The sequence below is a fragment of the Miniopterus natalensis genome, chromosome 10 (assembly GCF_054644295.1).
Source record: "Miniopterus natalensis isolate mMinNat1 chromosome 10, mMinNat1.hap1, whole genome shotgun sequence".
In the NCBI taxonomy this organism is placed as follows: Eukaryota; Metazoa; Chordata; class Mammalia; order Chiroptera; family Miniopteridae; genus Miniopterus; species Miniopterus natalensis.
In genome coordinates, this window is record NC_142090.1 from 78,524,477 (window position 1) to 78,544,468 (window position 19,992).

Here is a 19,992-nt window from a genome sequence, read left to right on the forward strand (position 1 = left end):
AAAGGGGAAGGAGGGCGGTGTGAGGAGTGTTTGGGGATTCTCAGCACTGGGAGGTGCCAAGAAGACCCCTGAAGACAAACAAACAGTAATTAGAGAAGGAAACAGAGTCCAGTGGCATTGGAGCCAAAGGAGTGCAGTGTATCATGACAAAGGTCTGTGTGTCTACAGACCTGTGTGTCCACGTGGCTGGTGGGTGTCACCCTCATGTTGAGGAGATGCCTCCAAGTGCAGGCTTGTTGTCTCTTCACCCAGCCCTCCTTCTGTTGCCTGTCTAACCTTGATTGGTGGTTTTATACCCAGCCCTCCCGGCTAAAACTTAGGAGTCGTCTTTTACTCCTTTCTCTCACTCTTTCCCCCCATTTAATCTATAAACATGTATTGTTACTCACTTTATCTCGCCTTGTTTCTTCTGTCCATTCTCAGTATACTGTTTCCACTAATTCCAAAGCCTAGTGTATAGATTTTTTGTTTGTTTTAAACCATATTTTTTGGAAATAATGTTAATGCAAAACCATGGTCCTTATGTACGTAAGAGTTCACCTTCTGGGCAAGAGAGCCCATCCACATACATCCAAGTAGGAGATACAATTTAATTTATCATCCAAACTGGGATACTTCTGAGAGGGAAAGGGATGCTGTTAATAATTTTATAACAGGCATAACCTGGGACCATCCCGTGCAAACCAGGAGGTATGATCACCTAGCTCAGTGTTGCTCATCTGGGAGCAATTTTACCCCCTAAGGGACATTTGGCAATGCCTGCAGATATTTTGGTTGTCATACTGGAGGAGGGAGAGTTGTTACTGGTATTCCATGGATACAGGCCAGGGATGCTGCTAAACAGTGCATGGGGTAACCCCATTTAATTGTGTTTTTTTAGCTCCCTGTCTGTACCAGGTACTGTGGCTAGGTTCTGGGGATACATTTATGAGCAGAGCAGTCATACTCACTGAATTCATTGAACTTGTAGTGGGGGAGTAAATACATAATTGTGCAAATCAATGTATTATTTCAACGGTGAAAAATCCCATGAGAGAATAGTAGCTGTCACTGTGGGAGCATATAACGGGATCTTATCTAAAATGTGAGGTCAGGGGGATATTTTCTAACATTTGAGTTAGAATCTGAAGGATGAGTAGGCAACGGTCCTTTTTAAAGGGAGGGGAGGAGGAGCATACCAGGCGCCAAAGGGGCACGGAGAGTGACAAATCCAAAGAACTGGAAGAGGGCCAGTGTGGTAGAGGGTGGAGGTGGGGTGGGGAGACTTGGGGGGAAGGGAGGTGATCAGAGGAGACTGCTGAAGAGAGCAAGCAGTCTGATCATAGCTTTATTTAAAGGATTTGGGGTTTTAATTGGGAAACTGTTGGAGGTATCTAATCCAGAGAATGATGTGATCAGAATACATTTTAAAGAAGATCCATTTCTCAAATATGGTCTGATTGTATCATTGCCCTACTTAAAAAGGGCACTTCTAGATGTTACGTTTTTTTGTGTGGTGTTGTTTTTTGTTTTTTTTTTTTTGGTTAGCAATTTACTTATTCAGTCTGTGAGCATAATTGGTCAGGTTTAATAGTCTTGTGTTGACTTTCTAGTAAGTCTAATAAGAAGAGTTGTTAGTTTTGAAAGAACAGGCTCAAGTCTGATTTCTTGATGCTTGGAAATCTCTTTACTACAAAAGGTAGTTTGTTCCGTCTTCCCACTACAACCTCTGTATTTCTGCAGTTTGCTGTGACAGCACCTTTTTTCTGGAGTTCCTGCTACTTTGATACCTTTGGAAGCTGGCCTTGGCTCCCCCCATTTTACTTGTCCTTTTCTTGGGCATGCTAATGACTGGGTCTCTCCCGTTAAAGAATCCAGCTCTTGATTACCAGGGCTAATTGTGGATAGCAATAATAACGGAAAACCATTTACACAAACCCCAGATTGCAACTTAAAACATTGTTGTACATTTTTGGTTCCTGGGAAGTCAGTATGGAAGGGCGGGCAAGTGGGTACCGTGGAACAGGAAACCTAGAGCCTGTGTTTGCTTCTTCCCAGCGCCCAGGCTTTTGTACTTATTACGAGTTACGCATGTCAGAGTGTATCGATACGAAGCTTTGCCCGAGAGATGCTCATGCAAGAAATGACCAGCAAGCCATAATTATTTTTAAAAATTGCAAAAGTAACTCCTCAACACATATATGCTAAAAACACACAGGTGGTTTGCTTAATGCCTGAGTTAATTCCGGTAAGGGCTTAATGCATTAGGAAGTCACAGCACACAACATGTCTTCTTGCATATATCAGGGATGGGTTCCAACCTCTGGTTTCATTTATGGAAAGATTCATTGTCTGGAGCTCCTACTTTAGAAAACCTTCTTCTCCTTGGGAGAGAATATATTTACATACTAGCTTTCTTGGCGTTTTTACACTCAAGGCACAGGGCCAGGTTCGGGCTGCCACCTGCATACTCAGTCTTCCCACCTCTTTTGTCATTGCCTTAGGATTTGATGATTAGAAGGATTAGGGAAGGGATATTAGATAATTGTAAATAAAGTTGGGCATATTTTATATTGATCTCAAGTGTTCGATGTGAGGTGTTATGGGCAATTTCATACGTCTTCCTCATTGCCTTGTTGGTCTGCAATTATTGATTAAGGAATGCTGTGTTTTTGTATTTGCTTATAAAGAGGTATCATAGAGAAAGGTGAATTTACAATGAATTCTTTTGGAAAATTTTATGCAGATGAAGTCATCGTGTCTGGCATCCAGAGATACAAATTCAATGTTAGGTAATCCCTCCCCTGAAGGAGTTTATAGCCTGGTCAAAAATGACAAATGTGCAAAAATTTAAAAAAATACCGTAACACTTTTGGGTGCTATTATAGAAGTATTTTTTAGTGGGTGTAGTGAGGTGGTCTAGTTTATTTGAAGGTAATAAGATTGACTATGAAACAGATAATTTTATTTTATTTTGTTGGAAGAGATACTTTTAAAAAGAGGAGTGGGTATTTGGAAGGTCAATTGTGTTAATTAGCTTTGCTGTGTAACAAACCATCGCAAACCTTAGTAGCTTAAAACAACAAATATTTATTTAGGTCATGATTCTGGGGTTGTCAGTTTTGGGCTGAGCTTAGCTGGATGGTTCTTCTGCTCTGGAACAGCAGCCCACAATCAAGGTGTGAACAGGTCTCCTTCCCTCTGGAAGTTCTGAGGGAGAATCTATTCGAGGCCTCTCTCCTAGCTTTTGGTAGCTTGTGGCAACTCTTGGTGTGCCTGGGCTTGTGGTCTCGTCACTCCAGTCTCTCTCTGCCTCTGCCTGTACCTGGCCTTTTCCTCCATGTTGCTCTGTGTCTTATCTTTTTTTGTCCCTTCTAAGGACACACACAATTGTATTTACAGTTCACCGTAATTCTGGATGATCTCATCATTCTCTTAGCCAAAGCAAGACAAAGTCCAGTCCAGATTCAAGGGGTGCAAAACAGACTTCACCCTTAATGAAAGGAGTTGTGAAGTCACATTGCAAGAGCCGTAGATACATGGAAGGAGAAAATTTTGGCCATTTTTGTAGCCTATCGCACTGAGAAACGGGCAGGATGGAGGAGAAGGTTGAATGGGGTGGGAGCGGGGGAGAGAACATTTAGGGCTTAACTATAGAGCTAGAATGTTAGGCAGTGGCCAGGTCATGTCAGGGTAGATTTTCTACAGCGTCTCTGTAGGTGGTGTGTTGGTGGTGTCATTTATATACACAGGGTGGGGCAAAAGTAGATTTACAGTTGTTCGTGTGGAAAATAATATGATAATAAATAATACTACAGGAACAAACTCCATGTTTTGTGTACTCACAACGGTAAACCACTTTGGCCCCCACCCTGTGTTTGTGTATGTATGTCATGCATTTTATTTGCTGTTTTTTTTAACCTCCAAACTTCTATATTATGAAAAAGCTCAAATATATACAAAATAAGTGGACAGTATCACGAACTCCCTTGCGCCCAGTGCTGAACTTCAACAGTTAGCAGTGTTGCGGTGTGCTTCCTTTTTCTGTGCCTCCACCTACCCTCTTTTAATTTAAGTTTTTAAAGGGAAAATTCTCATACATTTGGAGGCACAAACCTTAATGGTGCAGTTCCGACAAATGAATATCCCTGTGTAACTGCTGGCTCTCTCAAGCCATGGGACATTTCCATCACCAGGATTTTTCCTCATGTCCCCTTCCAGTTAACACTTCCCTTCTCCCCTTCCCTTCTCCAGGTAATCATCATTCACATTTTTTTCATAATTGATTTATGTTGTCTATTCTAGCGCTTCATATAAATGGAATCACACAGTATGTACTCTATGTCTGTCGTATTTTGTTCAACATATTGTCCTTCATACTGAGTGTTCTTTACACCTACTCTCCAAACCCAAAAGGCTCGCATATTACAGATATTTACATTATAATGTAATAAGTTGCAAAGTAATAGTAAGAAGGTTTTAAAGAAATAAATTGTCATGAGGGAGATCACTTAAAACTTAGACAACTTTGTAAGTGGAGCACTGAAAAAAACCAAGCAAGACAAAACAAAAACCACCAAACAAAAAAGGAAAAAAACACACCCCCCAATAATGATCAGAGTAAGGCGGGGCTTTACTTTTAAACAGAATGGGGAAGGCAGCTGGAAGGGAAGGGTGGCGGAGACAAGAGCAGAATACATGCTGATCATGCGGACCACGTAAGAAGCACTCTCAGCCCAGGACACGTGCACACTGAGCCACGAAGAACAGTGGAATAACGGTGTACACACGGTCGTGCACTGCATTTTTCTGCTGCCACTTAGAATTCAGAACATTCAGGTGTTGGGAGAAACTGAGCATGAGCCAACTTCAAATTTCTATTAACAACATTTTCTCGCTTACAATCACTAAAGAACAGACTGTATTTCACTGTCCAGCTTAAGCTTTTATTTCCACCATGAAAGTTTCCCCAATCCCTCTGGCTGGAAATGACATTCCTGCTTCTGAACACTGAACACTTCACGCACGTCTTATGGTACTTGTGTCTTCTACCTCGTGTTATACTTGTCAACACGAGTCTTATTCTTGGGTGGCACTGCAGTCTCTTTGAGATAATTTCCTATTTTATTTATCTGTGTATGCTCTATAGCTATGCTCTGTAGCACTTCAAACAGTATTCTGCATATCATAGGTGTCTGAAAATATTTGATGAGTGAATGAATGAGTAAATGAATGGTGCATGAATGAAATATAGTGGAGAAGTGAGAGGTAAATGGTAAATAGAAAGGAGCCTAGAACAGAATCGTGCACCCATCTTTTTGTTTCCTGTTTCAGCGTTAGTTCGGCAAAGGCCCTAAAGAACCCAAAGCTGGTTTTACTGTAAGAGTAATTATAATTTGAGGTTTTTCCAACACAAAAATGATTTCTCTTTTGTTTAAGACATACTTGTCCTCACAAGAACTAACCAGAAAGCCACATCCCTGTTAGAATCTGTAGATAGTCATTAATCTACCTTATAATGCAGATAATTTTAACAATTGATAACTCTCATCAAAAGAGATCTTTTTTTCCTTCTAAATGTACAAAGTTGGATCCTGCCGACAATAGCAACTTCCAAATGGCTGTCAGATATGCCTCACTGCTGAATTCCAAACAGGTGTGTCAGCTAATTTCATCTCGACAGGAGGAAATAATCATAATCACTTTGTATTTAACTGTAGATTAAAGGCAAATATTCATGTGACAGTTTATGTAGACTTGGTCTCTTCTATTTTTCATAGTTGATTTTTGAATACTTAGGCATTGTGCTTATAAAAGTAATGGAAAAAACACACCCTTCGGTAGTTTATTTAAAATACAATTTAGTTAAATGTAAAAGCATTTTGTGTTTGTTGAGTACATAGTCTACTCTCAAATGGCCACTCTGTACGAAGGGTCACTTGCTGCCTGCTGAGGGCAGCTGGTGGTCGTGGGAGTTTCAGGCCCGAGCCGGAAGGCCTGCAGCTCTCTGTAGCTTGGCTTGTCTCCTAGTAACCACAGTCTGTTACTTTCTCTCCTCTGGACTTCATTCTTTTTGTACAGTGGACACAGTACTTTTCCTCACAAGGTTCTTGGGGAGTCAATGAGATTACGTGGTTATACCTTCTGAACAGGTTTGGATCTGCCCCCTCTTTCCATCCCTGTCAGCTTCCCCGGGCCACCACCTTTCCTCACCTGGATTTACCGTATTAACGCCCCCAGTGGTCTCTCCACGTTGCAGTCAGAAGGAGTCTTAGTCAAAGATGAATTGGATCATGTTATTTCTCACTCCTGTACTTAAAAACCTTATGTGGTTTCCTATTGCCTAAGGATAGCATTCACACTTTTTGATAGTCTACAAGAGCCTGAATGATTTAACACTTTCTAATTTCTTGGCCCTATCTTGACCTAATCTCCCTCTGACTCCCTTGGTCTCAGCATCCTGGGCTTCTTTATTTCACTGACTGTTTAATATATCCTCCTGTCTTGGAAATGGAAAGAGGCCGCAGGAGGGATGGGTTGAGTTGACAGGGGGAGCCCAGATCAGGAGCTCATTTGGCTGTGTTCAGCTGCAGACCTGTGTTGGCCGTCAGGTGGGGAGATGGAGAGGGCTGCTGGAAGGACACGGCTGGGCTCGGGGAGGGGGTCTGTCTGGAGTTGTGAACACGGGAACCCTTCCCAAAAAATGCATTTAAGTCGCGAGGCTGAATGAGTTCACTGAGGCCAGAGCCCTCTTCCTTCAGCCTTCCCGTCTGTCTTTCTTGGAGGATCTGCCTGTAGGGCAGGGCCCAGCTCCTGCGTAGTCTGCCCAATGCTGCCTTGTTCTGTTCTGTGCAGTTACTGCCCTCTCATCCTGCTGTGCGAGTAGCGTCTGCCCTGTTATATTGCAATTGCTATTTAAAAAAGAAAAAGTTTTCCTTTACAACTAGGCCCGTTTCTCATGGGGCAAGACCATATTTTGTTAGCCGCGGTAGCCTCTGTTGGGCAGCTTCTGTTGTGGCTTCTGTCCTGCTGTCGAGTGGCGGTGGAGTGGATCGGAGTGCACTCCAGTGACAAGCCCAGCCTGCTTCCCGTGTGCCCGGTGCCTAAGGGAAGGTGCCTTTCCATCTGCGCTTCTACCGAGGCAGAGCAAAAACTGGGCGCGATGAATAATGCTTAAGTTTTCAAGACTTTTCGATGTGGATAAATAATAACAAGAAGCAGTCTGATAACTCAAAGTATTCCTATTTTGCATAAAATGCGCTGAACAAGAGATCATTTGATTGAGTGCATTTCTTTTCATTTGTTTTTAAAACTATTGCTCATTTGTTTTATTGAATTAGCAAATAAAAGAGACTGCTCGTTTTTTCTCTCGTGAGCTGTATGTCAAATACTTTCAGGTTGTGCATTTTATAGATCAGCCTTGTCAGAAAAAGAGAAGTAGATAAAAGTTCCGATTCCACAGATTATTTAATTCTAAGTTGATGATTCAAGTTTAGTGTCTGGGGATGGAACATGGAACATTTTTTTTCTTATAAAAAGAAAATAAACAGTTTTCTTTTAAATCTTATTTTGTAATTATAAGACATGATAAAAATAGCTCATAATCTCATTAACCAGAGATAGTCACCATTCTATTAGCCTTTAGAGAATTTTTTTTCCTGGTCTGTGTTTTATATACACGTATTTTATAAAGTTAGGATAAAATGTATATGCAGACTATATCTTGCCTTTCTACTTAATATTTCCTTTTTTTTGCTATTTTTTCTGATTGCAGATATTTTGTAAGATATGATTTTTAATGGCTTCTAAACACTCTATTATAGCTGTAACATAATTAAAAATATTTCCCTTTTTTCTTATCACTTAGTTATTTTTAAATTTTCTTAATAACTGTGAAAGTAGAGTACTGTATAAAAGGCAATCAACATTTTTAAGGCTTTTGTTATATATTTCTAAAATTTTCTCTTAAAGGATTTTTAACAAATTTTCATCTCCATGTACCTTCTCTAACAGCAGGACTGAGTTTTAAATATAATTTTTGCTAGTTTGAGGTATTAAATAATCAAATATAGTATTTTTAAAAATACACATTTTATTGATTTTGGAATTAAAAAAATCTGTTTATTGATTATTATTTTTATATGTGAATCGTACATTTCTTTTGACCTTTTTATTTTCGGATATAATCTTATTTTCATTGATTGGCAAGAGTTCTTTACATATTAGCTGAAACACGTAAAACTGGTTTTATAGGTCAAAAACAGTTGAATATTCTCAACTTCATATGGTTTAACTTGAATTATGTATTTTATGATGGTTGCCAATGTTTTCCCAGTTTGTCCTTTGTTCTTTTTACCATCTTGTTGTTTTTTTAAAGCGTAGAACAAGTTTAAATTTTTTGTGTGGTTTGATTCAGAGATCTTCCCTTTTGTAGTTTCCTCTATAGCTCTCTTGCAGCAAAAGTTCTTTCCATCCCAAGGGCAGATAAATATTTTTGCAGTTTCATATTTTTAAATTTAACTTTTAAAATCCATCTGGAATTTTGTTTGAATGGGTTATTAGGGCCTGGATCTGTTTACTGAGTGATAAAATAATTACTTTCAGATTCTTGAATGAACTCTATTGTTCAATGTCATGCCCCATTGCTAAAAATCACAGAATGTGTCCTATGCATATGACATCTTTGACCTTGATTCCTCATAAAATACTGGTGTCTTGGGTTAGCTGGTGTACTTCCAGGATCAGAAGTAATCTAGAAACCTTAATTTTGGCAGCGTGAACTATACTTTAAAGATATAAGTAGTATGGTGCACAATACCTGATTTACTCAGTGGCCTCTTCCAGTGTAAAATTCTGTCGTTCATAGAACCTACCACTTTAATTCCTATGGACAATGTTGTTAAATAAAATGTTCTTTAAGTAGAAAGACTTTTAAAAATCTTAATTATGTTTTTCTTTTCTTCTTCATACTTCAGTTGGTCTTAACTTTAGGTATATATATAAATTTGTCCTTTGCACAAAATACCAAGAGATGACATTACACGAGATCATCTATAGTCTAAATTTCTGTTATTTGATTTAAATTATATGCAGTGGCTCTGATGCCACTGATAAGGAAAAAACAACTTGCTTAAGTTTTGTAATTTCCTGTCAAGACATTCTGGTGACATCTGGTGAGTCCTTTCAGTGAGGGGAGACTGGCTCCCCCCTTCTCCTTTTGGACACCTCTAGCACCAGTAAAGAATTTTTTTTGAGAGTTTGAAGAAGCATATTTATGTATTACTATTCCATCTCTTCCTACCTGGACTCAGAAACTTAGTAGGTTCAGATAAATTTTTAGATAAATCCCTTGTGTCTAAATGGCTACTGTTTGCTATCTAAAACAGTGGGACAAAAATGATTAAAAAATAAGCCATCCAACTCAAAGACCAAATAAATTTGCACAGCGAGGGCTACTTGTGTTAGGCCATGCTAGGTTTCCTATATTACTGACCACTCAAGGGTGAAAATGAAAATGGAAAAACTCTCTGGATTCAAAGGACTGATGATCCCCACATTCCCTGAGAAGCCAGCCAGAGATCTGCCCTTCAGTGTCCTAGAGTTTCCCGAGGATTCATCAGGTTTCTAGACCTCAGTGGGGCCGTTTGGAACGTGGAGCACACTACAGTGACCACTCGGGGCAGAGGGCTTGCCCTCTTGAAGGCGCTTGTCAGAGCTGGGAGTTGGTTCCATGACCACTAGGTGGCTTCAGTTGCCTGCAAAGGAAAGGGTCAAGCCCAGAGGGGCTGTGGCGTTGTTTTTCACCCTCTAAGAAAATAGTTTCATTTTGGGAGTATTTATTTTCTGAGATAGATTGACGGAACCAGTTCATAAAACTTAAAGACCTTTGAGGGTCTTACCTTCTCACTTTAGAGATAAAGAACATTTAGGAAGATGTCTCTAAGTTGTTACTAAGCTATATAGTGGCCGAGTCAGAGTGAGAGCCCAAGTCCCTAGTTCACCCCTAGTCCATTTCTGTAGCTGTTGAATCGGTGATGTAAGTCTCTTTTTCATTTCTCTGAAGTTACACGGCAGGGTTGCGTGGCGCTGACTGTGCCTCAGCCCTGGAGAAGGCGTGTACGGGCATGTTGTCTTGAAGGCGGGCGGCGGGGGCGGGCGGTGCGGGCCCACCCTACGGGAAGCATCCCATCGAGCATGCAGCCGCTGCTCTCAGTCAGGCCGAGCGTTTGGATTCATGAGCTGCCCACGGCCATGACTCAGTGTTGGGGAGTTTTAAGAATTCTTATTTATTCTGAATAAGGCCTAGAGCCTTATATATCTTATCTTTTTTCCCAGCTGAATAGCAGCACTTTTTCAGATTCTTTTTTCTCTTAAAATTTTTATGATTTTTCATGAACATTTAACTTTTTAGAACAGGGTTGGCAACCCTTTAAAAAAAATTAGCAGCCACTAGAAAATATAACAAAAATCAAGCAAGCAAATTCATTATGTACCAGCTCAAAATGACGTATGACAGGGTTGAATTTTTTTTCTCTTCTGTGCAAACTATGGAGGAAGCAAACAGTGTTCATATCAACTACTTTTATAGCAAGTTCAGAAAAACTTACAACTTTTATTTTTAAAAACGGTAGGCTACAATTTTAACTCATATATTCTGGCTTGTCTCTAGAGTAGAACAGAGACAAGGGCGTCTAAGAGAAGGACTGTGAGAGGATGGGGAAGGAAAGAGCAAGACGAGCAGAGTGACGGAGAAGCAGCTACGGGACGGGGAAGTGGGACACGGTCTTCCAGGAGGGAAGGAGGTCACCGTGGGACCTGCCGGGAGAGGGCAGACGTGAGCCCGTGGGCGGAGAGAAACACAAGGAGGGGAGCAGGGGGCATCTTTCTTTCCAGGGCCTCCCGGGGTTTGCTCCACCCACCTCTTCGCCACCCCCTGGGCTGTCTCATCTTGGCTCCTGCGCCTCCACCCTGGGCCCCAGCCAGCCAGCAGCCCAGCTCTTGATCCCTCGCAGCTCCACCCGTGCTGTGAATCTGCCAGGTGGGAGTGGCGGTACCTGAAAAGCTCCGAAAGCAGGATTTGCCCTCTAGTCAGGTCCCCCCCATGGCAGCTATTGTAACAATTAAATTGTTAGTGGTTTTTTCCCTCCTGTAATGCATCAGAACATTGGGAATACTTCTGTAAAAATAAGTCATGTTTGAAACATTTGAATTGAGTCTGTGACATAAAACTTTAGAAATAGACATATTACATAGTCATTTTCTTGATGGTATATTGAAGCTTAATTGAATAAAAATATAGTTTGTCAAGTCTAACCACCGAAAAATTTAATTATGTCTTATTTTCTCTTCTTTATTGTAGTGATTTAAAGGGAGTGATAGTTACTCTGAGTGATGATGGTCACTTGCAGTGTTCATACCTGGGGACAGACCCTTCTTTGTTCCAAGCTCCAAAAGTTGAATCCAGAGAACTAAACTATGATGCACTTGATATGGAGTTGAAAGAACTTCAGAAAATCATCAAAGATGTGAACAAGTCACAAGGTATCTCATTTGGAGCTTTGCAATATTTGATTTTACTGTTCATTGTAGAATTTATATTTTTTTGTATATGGATAATGTTTTGCACATATTAGTTAATTTTTCCCCCCAGGCTTAATTAAAGTCATATTTGTAACAACTGGGTTGCTCTTTAGCACACAAGGTCTTTGTGCTTAATCTGTATTCTGTAGCTTCTGAAAAACATGTCCTACTTAAGATAATGCTTTTGCTAGTGTCCCTTTTCCAGGGGCGGTGCTACCTCGTTTTGCTCTTTAAACTCTAAACGAGAAACCAGTACCTCTCTGAGTAGTGGTTTCAGGCCTGGAGAAGAGCCTTGAGGTTTAGAGTGGTCATTTATTAACTTCTTATATCCCTGAAAAAAGTGTTAGATGCTTCTTTTAAAAGAAACAAACAGTACACGAGTTACCACTCTGTTACTAAAAATGTAGTGGTTTGCAGCTCAGTAACATAATTTATGTTTGTAGTTAATTAGCCATCCACGTGGAAGGTAGCCTGCTGATTTCTAATGACCCAGAGGCCGATGATACTTTCAGTTCCTGAGTTTGAATAACTCACTATTATCTTACTTTGGGATTCACAGGGGTATAATTTTATTGTAAATTAAAAGGAGAAACAAAACACCAATCCTGCCGTTTGAGTTGGACATGTGAAAAGCATTACTGTAGGTTCCCCTCTCAGGGTCAGGTAAAAGTATTTTTTTAATGAGAAAAAATATGGACTATTTTCACATAAAAGAAATGTTAGAGCAAGTAGGAATAATAAAAGGAGCAGAGCATCAAAAGCCAATGAAAACAAGAGCCAGTCTCAGTCCTGGTCCAGTCGCTTTGTGAGATTTATGTATTTTTGAGTCTATATTTCCAAGACAGAGTCAGAGGAATTTAGATAATATATTTTTAAAATATGAATATTAAAATCAAATCATTATTCTTTGGCTTTGCACTTTCTCTTAGAAAGTTTTGAAAGTAAACCAGTGAAACTTGAGTCTTTTAAAAGTACCTCTCATTAGTTAAAAAACTATTTGTTGTCAGCACCCCCTGTCAAATAGAGAATGGCTGAAATTGCAGTTATATTGCAGTTTACTATTCCTCTCTATATTTGATACTAATATTGGGATTAATGGAATTATAAGGCTCATTTTGTCATTTAAAAATGTAATTGGGGGAGAGTGGCATATACATGAAACATGACATTTCTAGAGTTCGTTAAATAAATTGAATGTGGCTTTTCACTTCAAATTGTGTCTTGAGATTTTTGCTCTTTCCACAAACAAAGTGCTAATGATATTTTGATTAACACTTAATTGTGTTAAACACCTCTCAGAAAAATCTCTCACAGCCAGAAGTTATTTTTTGGTGACCATGGTGCTGCCCTCGGGTGAGGAGGGTTAGGTTGTTTCACTTGTCATTACCTTGATCCTTCTGTGTAATGTGAAATAACTGCTAATTAAGTTAGGGATGTGCCCACAGACTGGGGTGCAAAGTTCACTATTTGTATAACCTCAGGTTCTAGTTGCTATTTGAAGGTCTCTGCCCTTTCTCCGCCATCACTGGGTTTAATTCCTGAAGCAGAAACAAAGAGAAACTTTTTAAAAAGAGAGACTTTTAAACTACTTGATTTCTAGATATGGAAAAACATTTAGTCTTCTGTACCCTTATAAAACTGTGGCATATTTCTTTATTGAAATACCTGTAATTATGTAAAAGCGCCAGATCGTTTCACTATAGAAGATTCTGAGAAGTTACAACTCTGAACCTCTCGATGGCCTCATTAGTCATTGAAATGCCACTTATTTTCGTATAGTGACTTCAACTTACAAAAAGTTTCACGGTCTTGTGGGTTATGGTCAGTACTCAAAGCTTGTCTTAAAAAATTTCTTCAAAGCAAGAATTGCAGCAAAATTTAAAGCCAATTTAAAGAGTACATTCTGTTGTACACATGGTGTATATTATCTCCTGTAATAAAAGGGGTTTTGAACCTGATTTTATGTGTGCGAGTTATATGAGGAATGTATGTTGTAAGCATGAAATTATAGCAGTAATTTCTGTTTGGCTCATGGGTTTTGAAGCTTTCCGTCCTCGACTCATTAGTGTGAATCCTGCCAGGCATCTCTCTTCCCAGCCAGGCTCTTTCAAAGATGGAGTGCCCTGTGACTTAGACAGCTGGTCATGTTCTCCAGGAGGGATGAGCACGGTATGGAGACCGACTCCCACGCAGACGCCCCTGGGGAGGGAAGGGGGCCAGAGCGCCGCACGTATAAACCAAGTCAGCATCCGCGGAATGTGCCCAGGATGACTAAGCTGCCGCTGCCGTTGAGTACTGGGGGCATTTGTGCTTGGTGACCTTGCTGGGAGATGTGCTGTCGGGGGTACGTGTGGCTCCATGGAACAGACTCCCCAAATAAGGGCTTTAACCAGCAGGGGTTTGTTTCTTTCCCATGGAAAAGTGCGGCGATGGGCAGACCAGGGGCGGTTCGGCAGTTGCACTGTCGGCAGGGACTCCGAGTCCTTCCTTCCTGGGGTCGTCTGTTGGTCCAGGATGGCTGCTGGGACTGCCGCCCTCACATCTGCAGCTGAGTCAGCCCCTGAAGCATCTTTCCTGGAAGTTTCTACTCACATCTCGCTGGCCACTCCAGGCTGCAAAAGAGGCTGGGACCTTGAGTGTGTAGGCCGAGCACTTTGTTGCTTAGAATATCGGACTTCTTTTGTTCTTTTAGTAAAAGAGAAGTGAGAATGGTTACTGGGTGGGCGATGAGCCGCCCTCTGTGCTCTCACTGCGTAAGTCATGGGAATTCCTGTCCCAAGGATTGCGGTGCTGGTGGGAATGCCTGCTGGCAGTTGTGGGGGGGTCTTCTCTTTGTGAGACAGCTGATTATTCATGTGGCTCTGCCACGGCCACTGCTTCCCATCTTCCCAGTCAGCCATCCTCAGCGTGGGGGCGATGCTCCTCTCAGGGCCAATGCGATTTCAGCAGTGCCAGGCATTATGTGCAGATACAATTTCCAGGGAACAAGAGACATCTTTCTCCCAGTCTCCCCTTTTATTTAAGGAGGAATAGCTTTCCCAGAAACATGTGCCTCCTCACCCGCCACGTCCAACTTCTCTTATATCCCATCTGCCAGGATTAAACCCCATGCTCATGCCTGAAACAACAAATGGTCAGGGGACTGAGATCACCATGAATGGATCTGACCGATCCAATGATGTGGCGATGAAGGCGAATGTCTCAGCTGAATCAGGGCTGTGCCACAGCGAGGGAGGAGTGAAGGTGGATGTCGGGGGGGGGGGGGGGGGGCGGCCAACAGTGTGTCATATACGTATGTGCACAAACACACACATCTGTAGTATTACTTATATTTCTTGCTTATTTAGGATCTTTGTCACTTGTTCATAGTATCTTACGATGTACAATAAACGTTTTTTAAATTGTGAAGTTTTAAGTTGTGAAAATAACATGAATGTGGTGATAAGAATCCAAACAATCCTATAAGGGTAGAACCCCAGATCCTGTTCCAGTGGACTGTTCAAAGGTAACCTTATCAAGGGCGTGTGTTCATTCTTCAAGAAGATGTTCATGCTCACGCAGTTGTCTCTATACAAATATACAGTGGACACATTGTGCTGCATCTTGTTCCTATCAGTATATAGGCATGGACGGCACTCTTGTTTACAGCTTTCGACCATTGCACAGCATGGGTAGACTCTAGTTTAGTTAACCGTTTCCCTCTTAATAGAAATATAGAGATTTCAGTTGCTTTGTTTTTGTTTTTAATAAGTACCAGCAGCAGAGAGCTTCCTTGGGCGTGCCTGTGAGTTGGCTCTAACTATCAAAATGTAAACTGTACGTATCCTGTGACCTAACAGTTCTACTCCAAAGCAGTAGAATTTCTTGCCTTAAAAAGTAACTACCTTCAAACCAACTTAGCTTCAAAAGGGTTGTACTAATTTGGGCTTGTATCAGCAGTGAAGGAGAAGGCATTGGAATTCCCAGCACTGGCCTGGCCGGGTCACGTCTTAGCTAATATCTTTGAGGAAAGAGGGTCTTTCTTTAGACTGTTGCAGAGGGGAACAAATCAGCACCAAGCGTCCAGCTCTGTAATGCATGAGTTTCTTCAACATGTCTGTTTATTGGACTGCTGTTTGATATGTTATAGATAACCCTTTAAAAAAAGCTATATAGCAGGTTTTACTTTATGATTAAATATCTTTTTCCTTTCTTTCTTTGTTTTTCAAATTGTAGGTGTTTGGCCCGTGACTGAGAGAGAAGATGACTTGACAGTTTCTGCCATGGTTTCTCCTAACTTCGATTCTGTGTCTGTAGGTATATTTGTAGATTTTGAAAGGGTTTGTGATAGCGGTGGACTCTAAGGCATTGGGCTCAGAATGTATTGGTTTAAATGATGGGCCTTTAAACGGAAGCTTTAGGATCGTAAGGATGGCAACTTACAATCTTTGTTACTTTCTAGAAATAAACGTTTCTAGGCTCTTGGTGTCATGAGGAGTTCCTTAGGCAGATATCTGTCTAAAAAAGGGGGAGGGGGACAGTAGAAGGGGTTCTCACCATTATTCTGGATCTACCTTTTTTAAAAGTTTAACTTTTTTAGTAGCAGAGTGCTTAGGTGATTCTAGTCCAGATAAATAATACTGACGCCACGAGATGTCTGTTGAAGGTTCAATGAGCTAACGTTTGTGAAAGGCCTAGCTCAGGGTTTGAAAATTTACAGTCTTCGATACATTGTGGTGATTGTGATGGTGGTGGTGGGGTTGCAGTTTAAGAGTAAACATTTGGGCTGGGAATTATCCACCCCCCCCCATTTCTGTCTGTGCTACCCAGGGCAATGTTCTTAATTTTCTTAGACTCAATTTTCCCTCTGCAACATAAGAAGAATAACAGAATCTCTCGTGTTGAATTGTTATGATAATTAACCAGTATCATCAGGATCATCAGATTACATTTTAGTTCTATCATTATCACCACCACCACCGCCACTACCGCCCTCCTCTACGTTTCACTGCCTGTGTCTTTCACTGCCATGTCATGGTGCCTGTCACAGATGGGCTCTCAGTATATACCTGCTCTAAGAGTGAATGAATGAATCTGAGAAACAAGAAGGCTGCAAGGGGGACTGTCCTTGGCCATATTGCCCCGTGTCCTTGGTTAGTCTTCTGGAAGCACTTGTTAGATTATATTTGGTTATGTCTCGCTCCCTAATGTTCGGGCAAAATCTATAAGTTTATCTGTGTCCATACCAAAAGCTGATCAAGTTAGACAAGTGATCGAACTCACTGGTTTACGGTATTTAGAGTTCACATCATATAATTTTGCCTCGGAAGTGACTTTAATGTCTAGGTATCAGAGCAGAATATACTAAGTAGTTGTCATAAGCTATCCAAGATTAATTTTAGTATAAACAGCTAGCCAACCCAAGTTGTGATAAAAGTCACGTTAACATTGCCATAGTATAGTAAGTTGGGTACACTTAAAAAAATAAGACTCGATATGAAAGAAACATTCACCCGACTGGGTCACATAGTAGAGGCACTGTTTTAAACACTGGCCATTCAGCACACACCATTGCTCACTCTACCTGAAGGGTGTAGTCTGAGTGGAACATTTCTGCCTAGTTAGCTGACAAATGTACACACATTTTCTTGCCTTGGGAATGATTCTTTTTTCCTTTGGGTAACTTATATAAGTTTTTTTTTGGTTCTCTTAAACATAGGCTATTTGGAATGAGGAATTCCCTTTCTGTTCTTTAGCGACTTTTGATCTCGGAAGGAAAAGGCCTTCTGTAAGAGCACTCTATCGTAACATATATTTCCCTGTTGGCAGCCTGGAGTGCTGTTTCCTTTTAACTAGGTGTCTTTTTCCAGCTTCATTTTCCCTGTCTCCCTCTTTTTTTACTTCTTAAGAGATTCTCGAGAGTATGGTATTCATTCCATTGGAAAACATTAGCCCAATGATTTGTATGGCTCTGGTGCTATGGTATCTTTATATAGCCATTTCTCTCTGACTATAATTTCATTTCCCACAGGGTTATTTCCTGAGGTACCCAGGTGTTTAGACAATGGGTTGGAAAGAGCACGAAACAGGAGATGTTTGTTTCCTTTCTAGATCTTTGGACACCTAAATGTAAAACATTTCCTGGATTTTAAGTAATACTAGAGCAAAAAGTCTGGCTTACTATTTTATTTTGAATCATTGATATGAAAGCACACATCTAAAAACATAACATAATTTATATTAGAATGGGGTCTTTTAGAGAGGAGACAAGCCTTGCTATCCTGTCTTCTTGATGGAGATGTTGGATTTGAGTGTATATATGGTTTCCTGTGGAGTCATAAATATAATGTGAATCTCCCGGTTCTTGATTATGCTGCTGCCCATTACAGCATTCTCTATTGCTCAGACGTGGCTTAGTTTTTCTTAGTAAAAACATTTCAGATAGGTTAAGTTAAAGTGCAGGGGATCTATTCATTGGTTGGACAGGGATTTAGGCCCTTAATTGCTCCCTGGGAGTTCATATGGACATTACCAAAAATATGTTATCCCTTTGTTTTCCTGTCACAGAAGGAGAATATTTTTCTCTCAATCTTCCACTCTAAAAAATAAAATGTATAAAAAAGTTATAAATGATAAGGAAATGTCTGCTCTATTATATTATACTCTGAGTTCTTTGATAGGTAGAGCCAAGTAATGTGAGCTGATGCTCAAAGATGGAACTAGTTTATGATTTGAGCTAGTGAAAAAAAAAAAATCATACTCCTACTTTGATTTTCTTTTCTAGGTGTAAGGCCACTCAATCTTTATATTATTAGTTGCATGTCTTAGATACATATTCATGTTATTAATCAGAAGAAAACATACCTTTGGCACATTAAAAATAAAAGGGCCGAAAAGAATGGCATCATTTGTCTTAGAAATACAAGGGGGCCTTGTTCTGTATAATATGAAGGACGAGCTAATAGAGTTAGTTAGTTTCAACATTTAAGTAAACTTGGTAGTAGAGCTTTAATAAAATCTGTGACCTTTTTGGGGGGGAAGGTGGATGTTTGGATATTAGCGCATGATTTTCTAGATGAAGACATCCGGAAAGTCACACTGGCTCCGTGAGTCTGTCGTTGGAGGGATAAACCATTTACAGCTCGTCCCGATGTTGTGGGCAGAGTATACATTGCGCCCCTGTGTTCACTCATCGACGTGTGACATTGAAACCATTCTTTCCTTCCTTTCTTCTGTGTGTTTACAGCAAGCTCCTGACGTCGAAGTGGGAACTGACCTCGCCCCTTCAGTCACAGTGAAGGTATTGTGCCGTGGTCCTGGACTGTAATGTGCAAACAGTATTACGCATTTCATCACACTTGTTGCTGTTGTCGCTCTATAAATAGCCAATGGAAATGTCAAACAAACACTTGGAATTTGTACCATTTCCTCAGCCTTGAGTGGTGGTTTGATAACCTTCATTGTTTTCTACAAATATAAAACTGAAAGTTGTATTCATAGCAATATGTATATAATAGAAACAACTGTTATGACTTACTCCTGCCATTATTTAAATGTGTTGTTTGATCCAGGGTCTTTTTTATAGAAATGAAATTAACATTTTAAATAAGCTAAAGGAATTATGTCATCACCATAGACCAATGAGTGTCATAATAGACCAACCAGTTGATTGAAGCATCATATATACATACTTGGGAATTATGTGAATGCTAATAATATCCGTCTTCCATGTGTGACTATAAGTGTGTCTGAAAAGAATTCCCAGCCATCTATCTGCCATAATATTAGCTTTAAAGGGGTGTATTTATAGCAGGAAAATATTAAATGAAGAAGCCACAAAGTAGAGTAGTGACAAATTGATAGTCCTAAAAAATAGAACATGAAGGATGTGGTTTGGGTTAAAAATTTTTAGTCTTGTCGTTGTTGAATTGTAGACAAGGACTCATATGTAGAGCCTCTTACGGCGTTTAGATTAAAGCGTGGTAATCAGTCAGCACATTATTAAGCTGACAATATTTATCATGCCCGGAGCTGGGAGCCAGGGAGCGTTGTGGATCTTGGCGATTTGCTCAGTCAAAACTTGGACAGGCCTTTCTATTTTCTTAGATTATGGGTTGCTGTCCTTGGAGGAGCTTGACAGGGTACCAGGCTCTAGCAATTGTGTTCGCTTGCACTAGGCCCAGCGGGTGGGCCTGGTGTGGGGATCTGTGGTAGAAGTTGAAGGGAGCCCAATCTTTTAACAGTTTCCTAAGCTAATTTTTTTGGATTCTCGCCACTGGAAACAAGGGTGGTCTTTCCCCAGTCTCCCTCCCCTATTCAATCAAAGGCTCTATCTCATTAATACTTCTGAGTCTGGAAAAGCATTAGTGGCAAGAAATCAAACGCTTAAGAAAAAAAAAATCCCCCAAACCCTGCAGAGTTCCAGGAATGATCTATAGACTTTTGTGTGGGGAA

At 40.5% G+C, this 19,992-nt stretch overlaps 1 protein-coding gene across 3 annotated transcripts in view; it reads left to right on the forward strand.

Moving 5' to 3' along the window:
• Nucleotides 1-19,992, forward strand: part of BBS9 (Bardet-Biedl syndrome 9) — a 265,204-nt gene that overhangs the window by 85,599 nt on the left and 159,613 nt on the right. For all 3 annotated transcript variants that reach the window (XM_016222276.2, XM_087821252.1, XM_016222277.2), the window contains 3 exons: nucleotides 11,339-11,520; nucleotides 15,775-15,851; nucleotides 18,785-18,838. In XM_016222276.2, coding sequence (XP_016077762.2) covers nucleotides 11,339-11,520; nucleotides 15,775-15,851; nucleotides 18,785-18,838 — 313 coding nt within the window. The remainder of the gene's footprint in view (nucleotides 1-11,338; nucleotides 11,521-15,774; nucleotides 15,852-18,784; nucleotides 18,839-19,992) is intronic.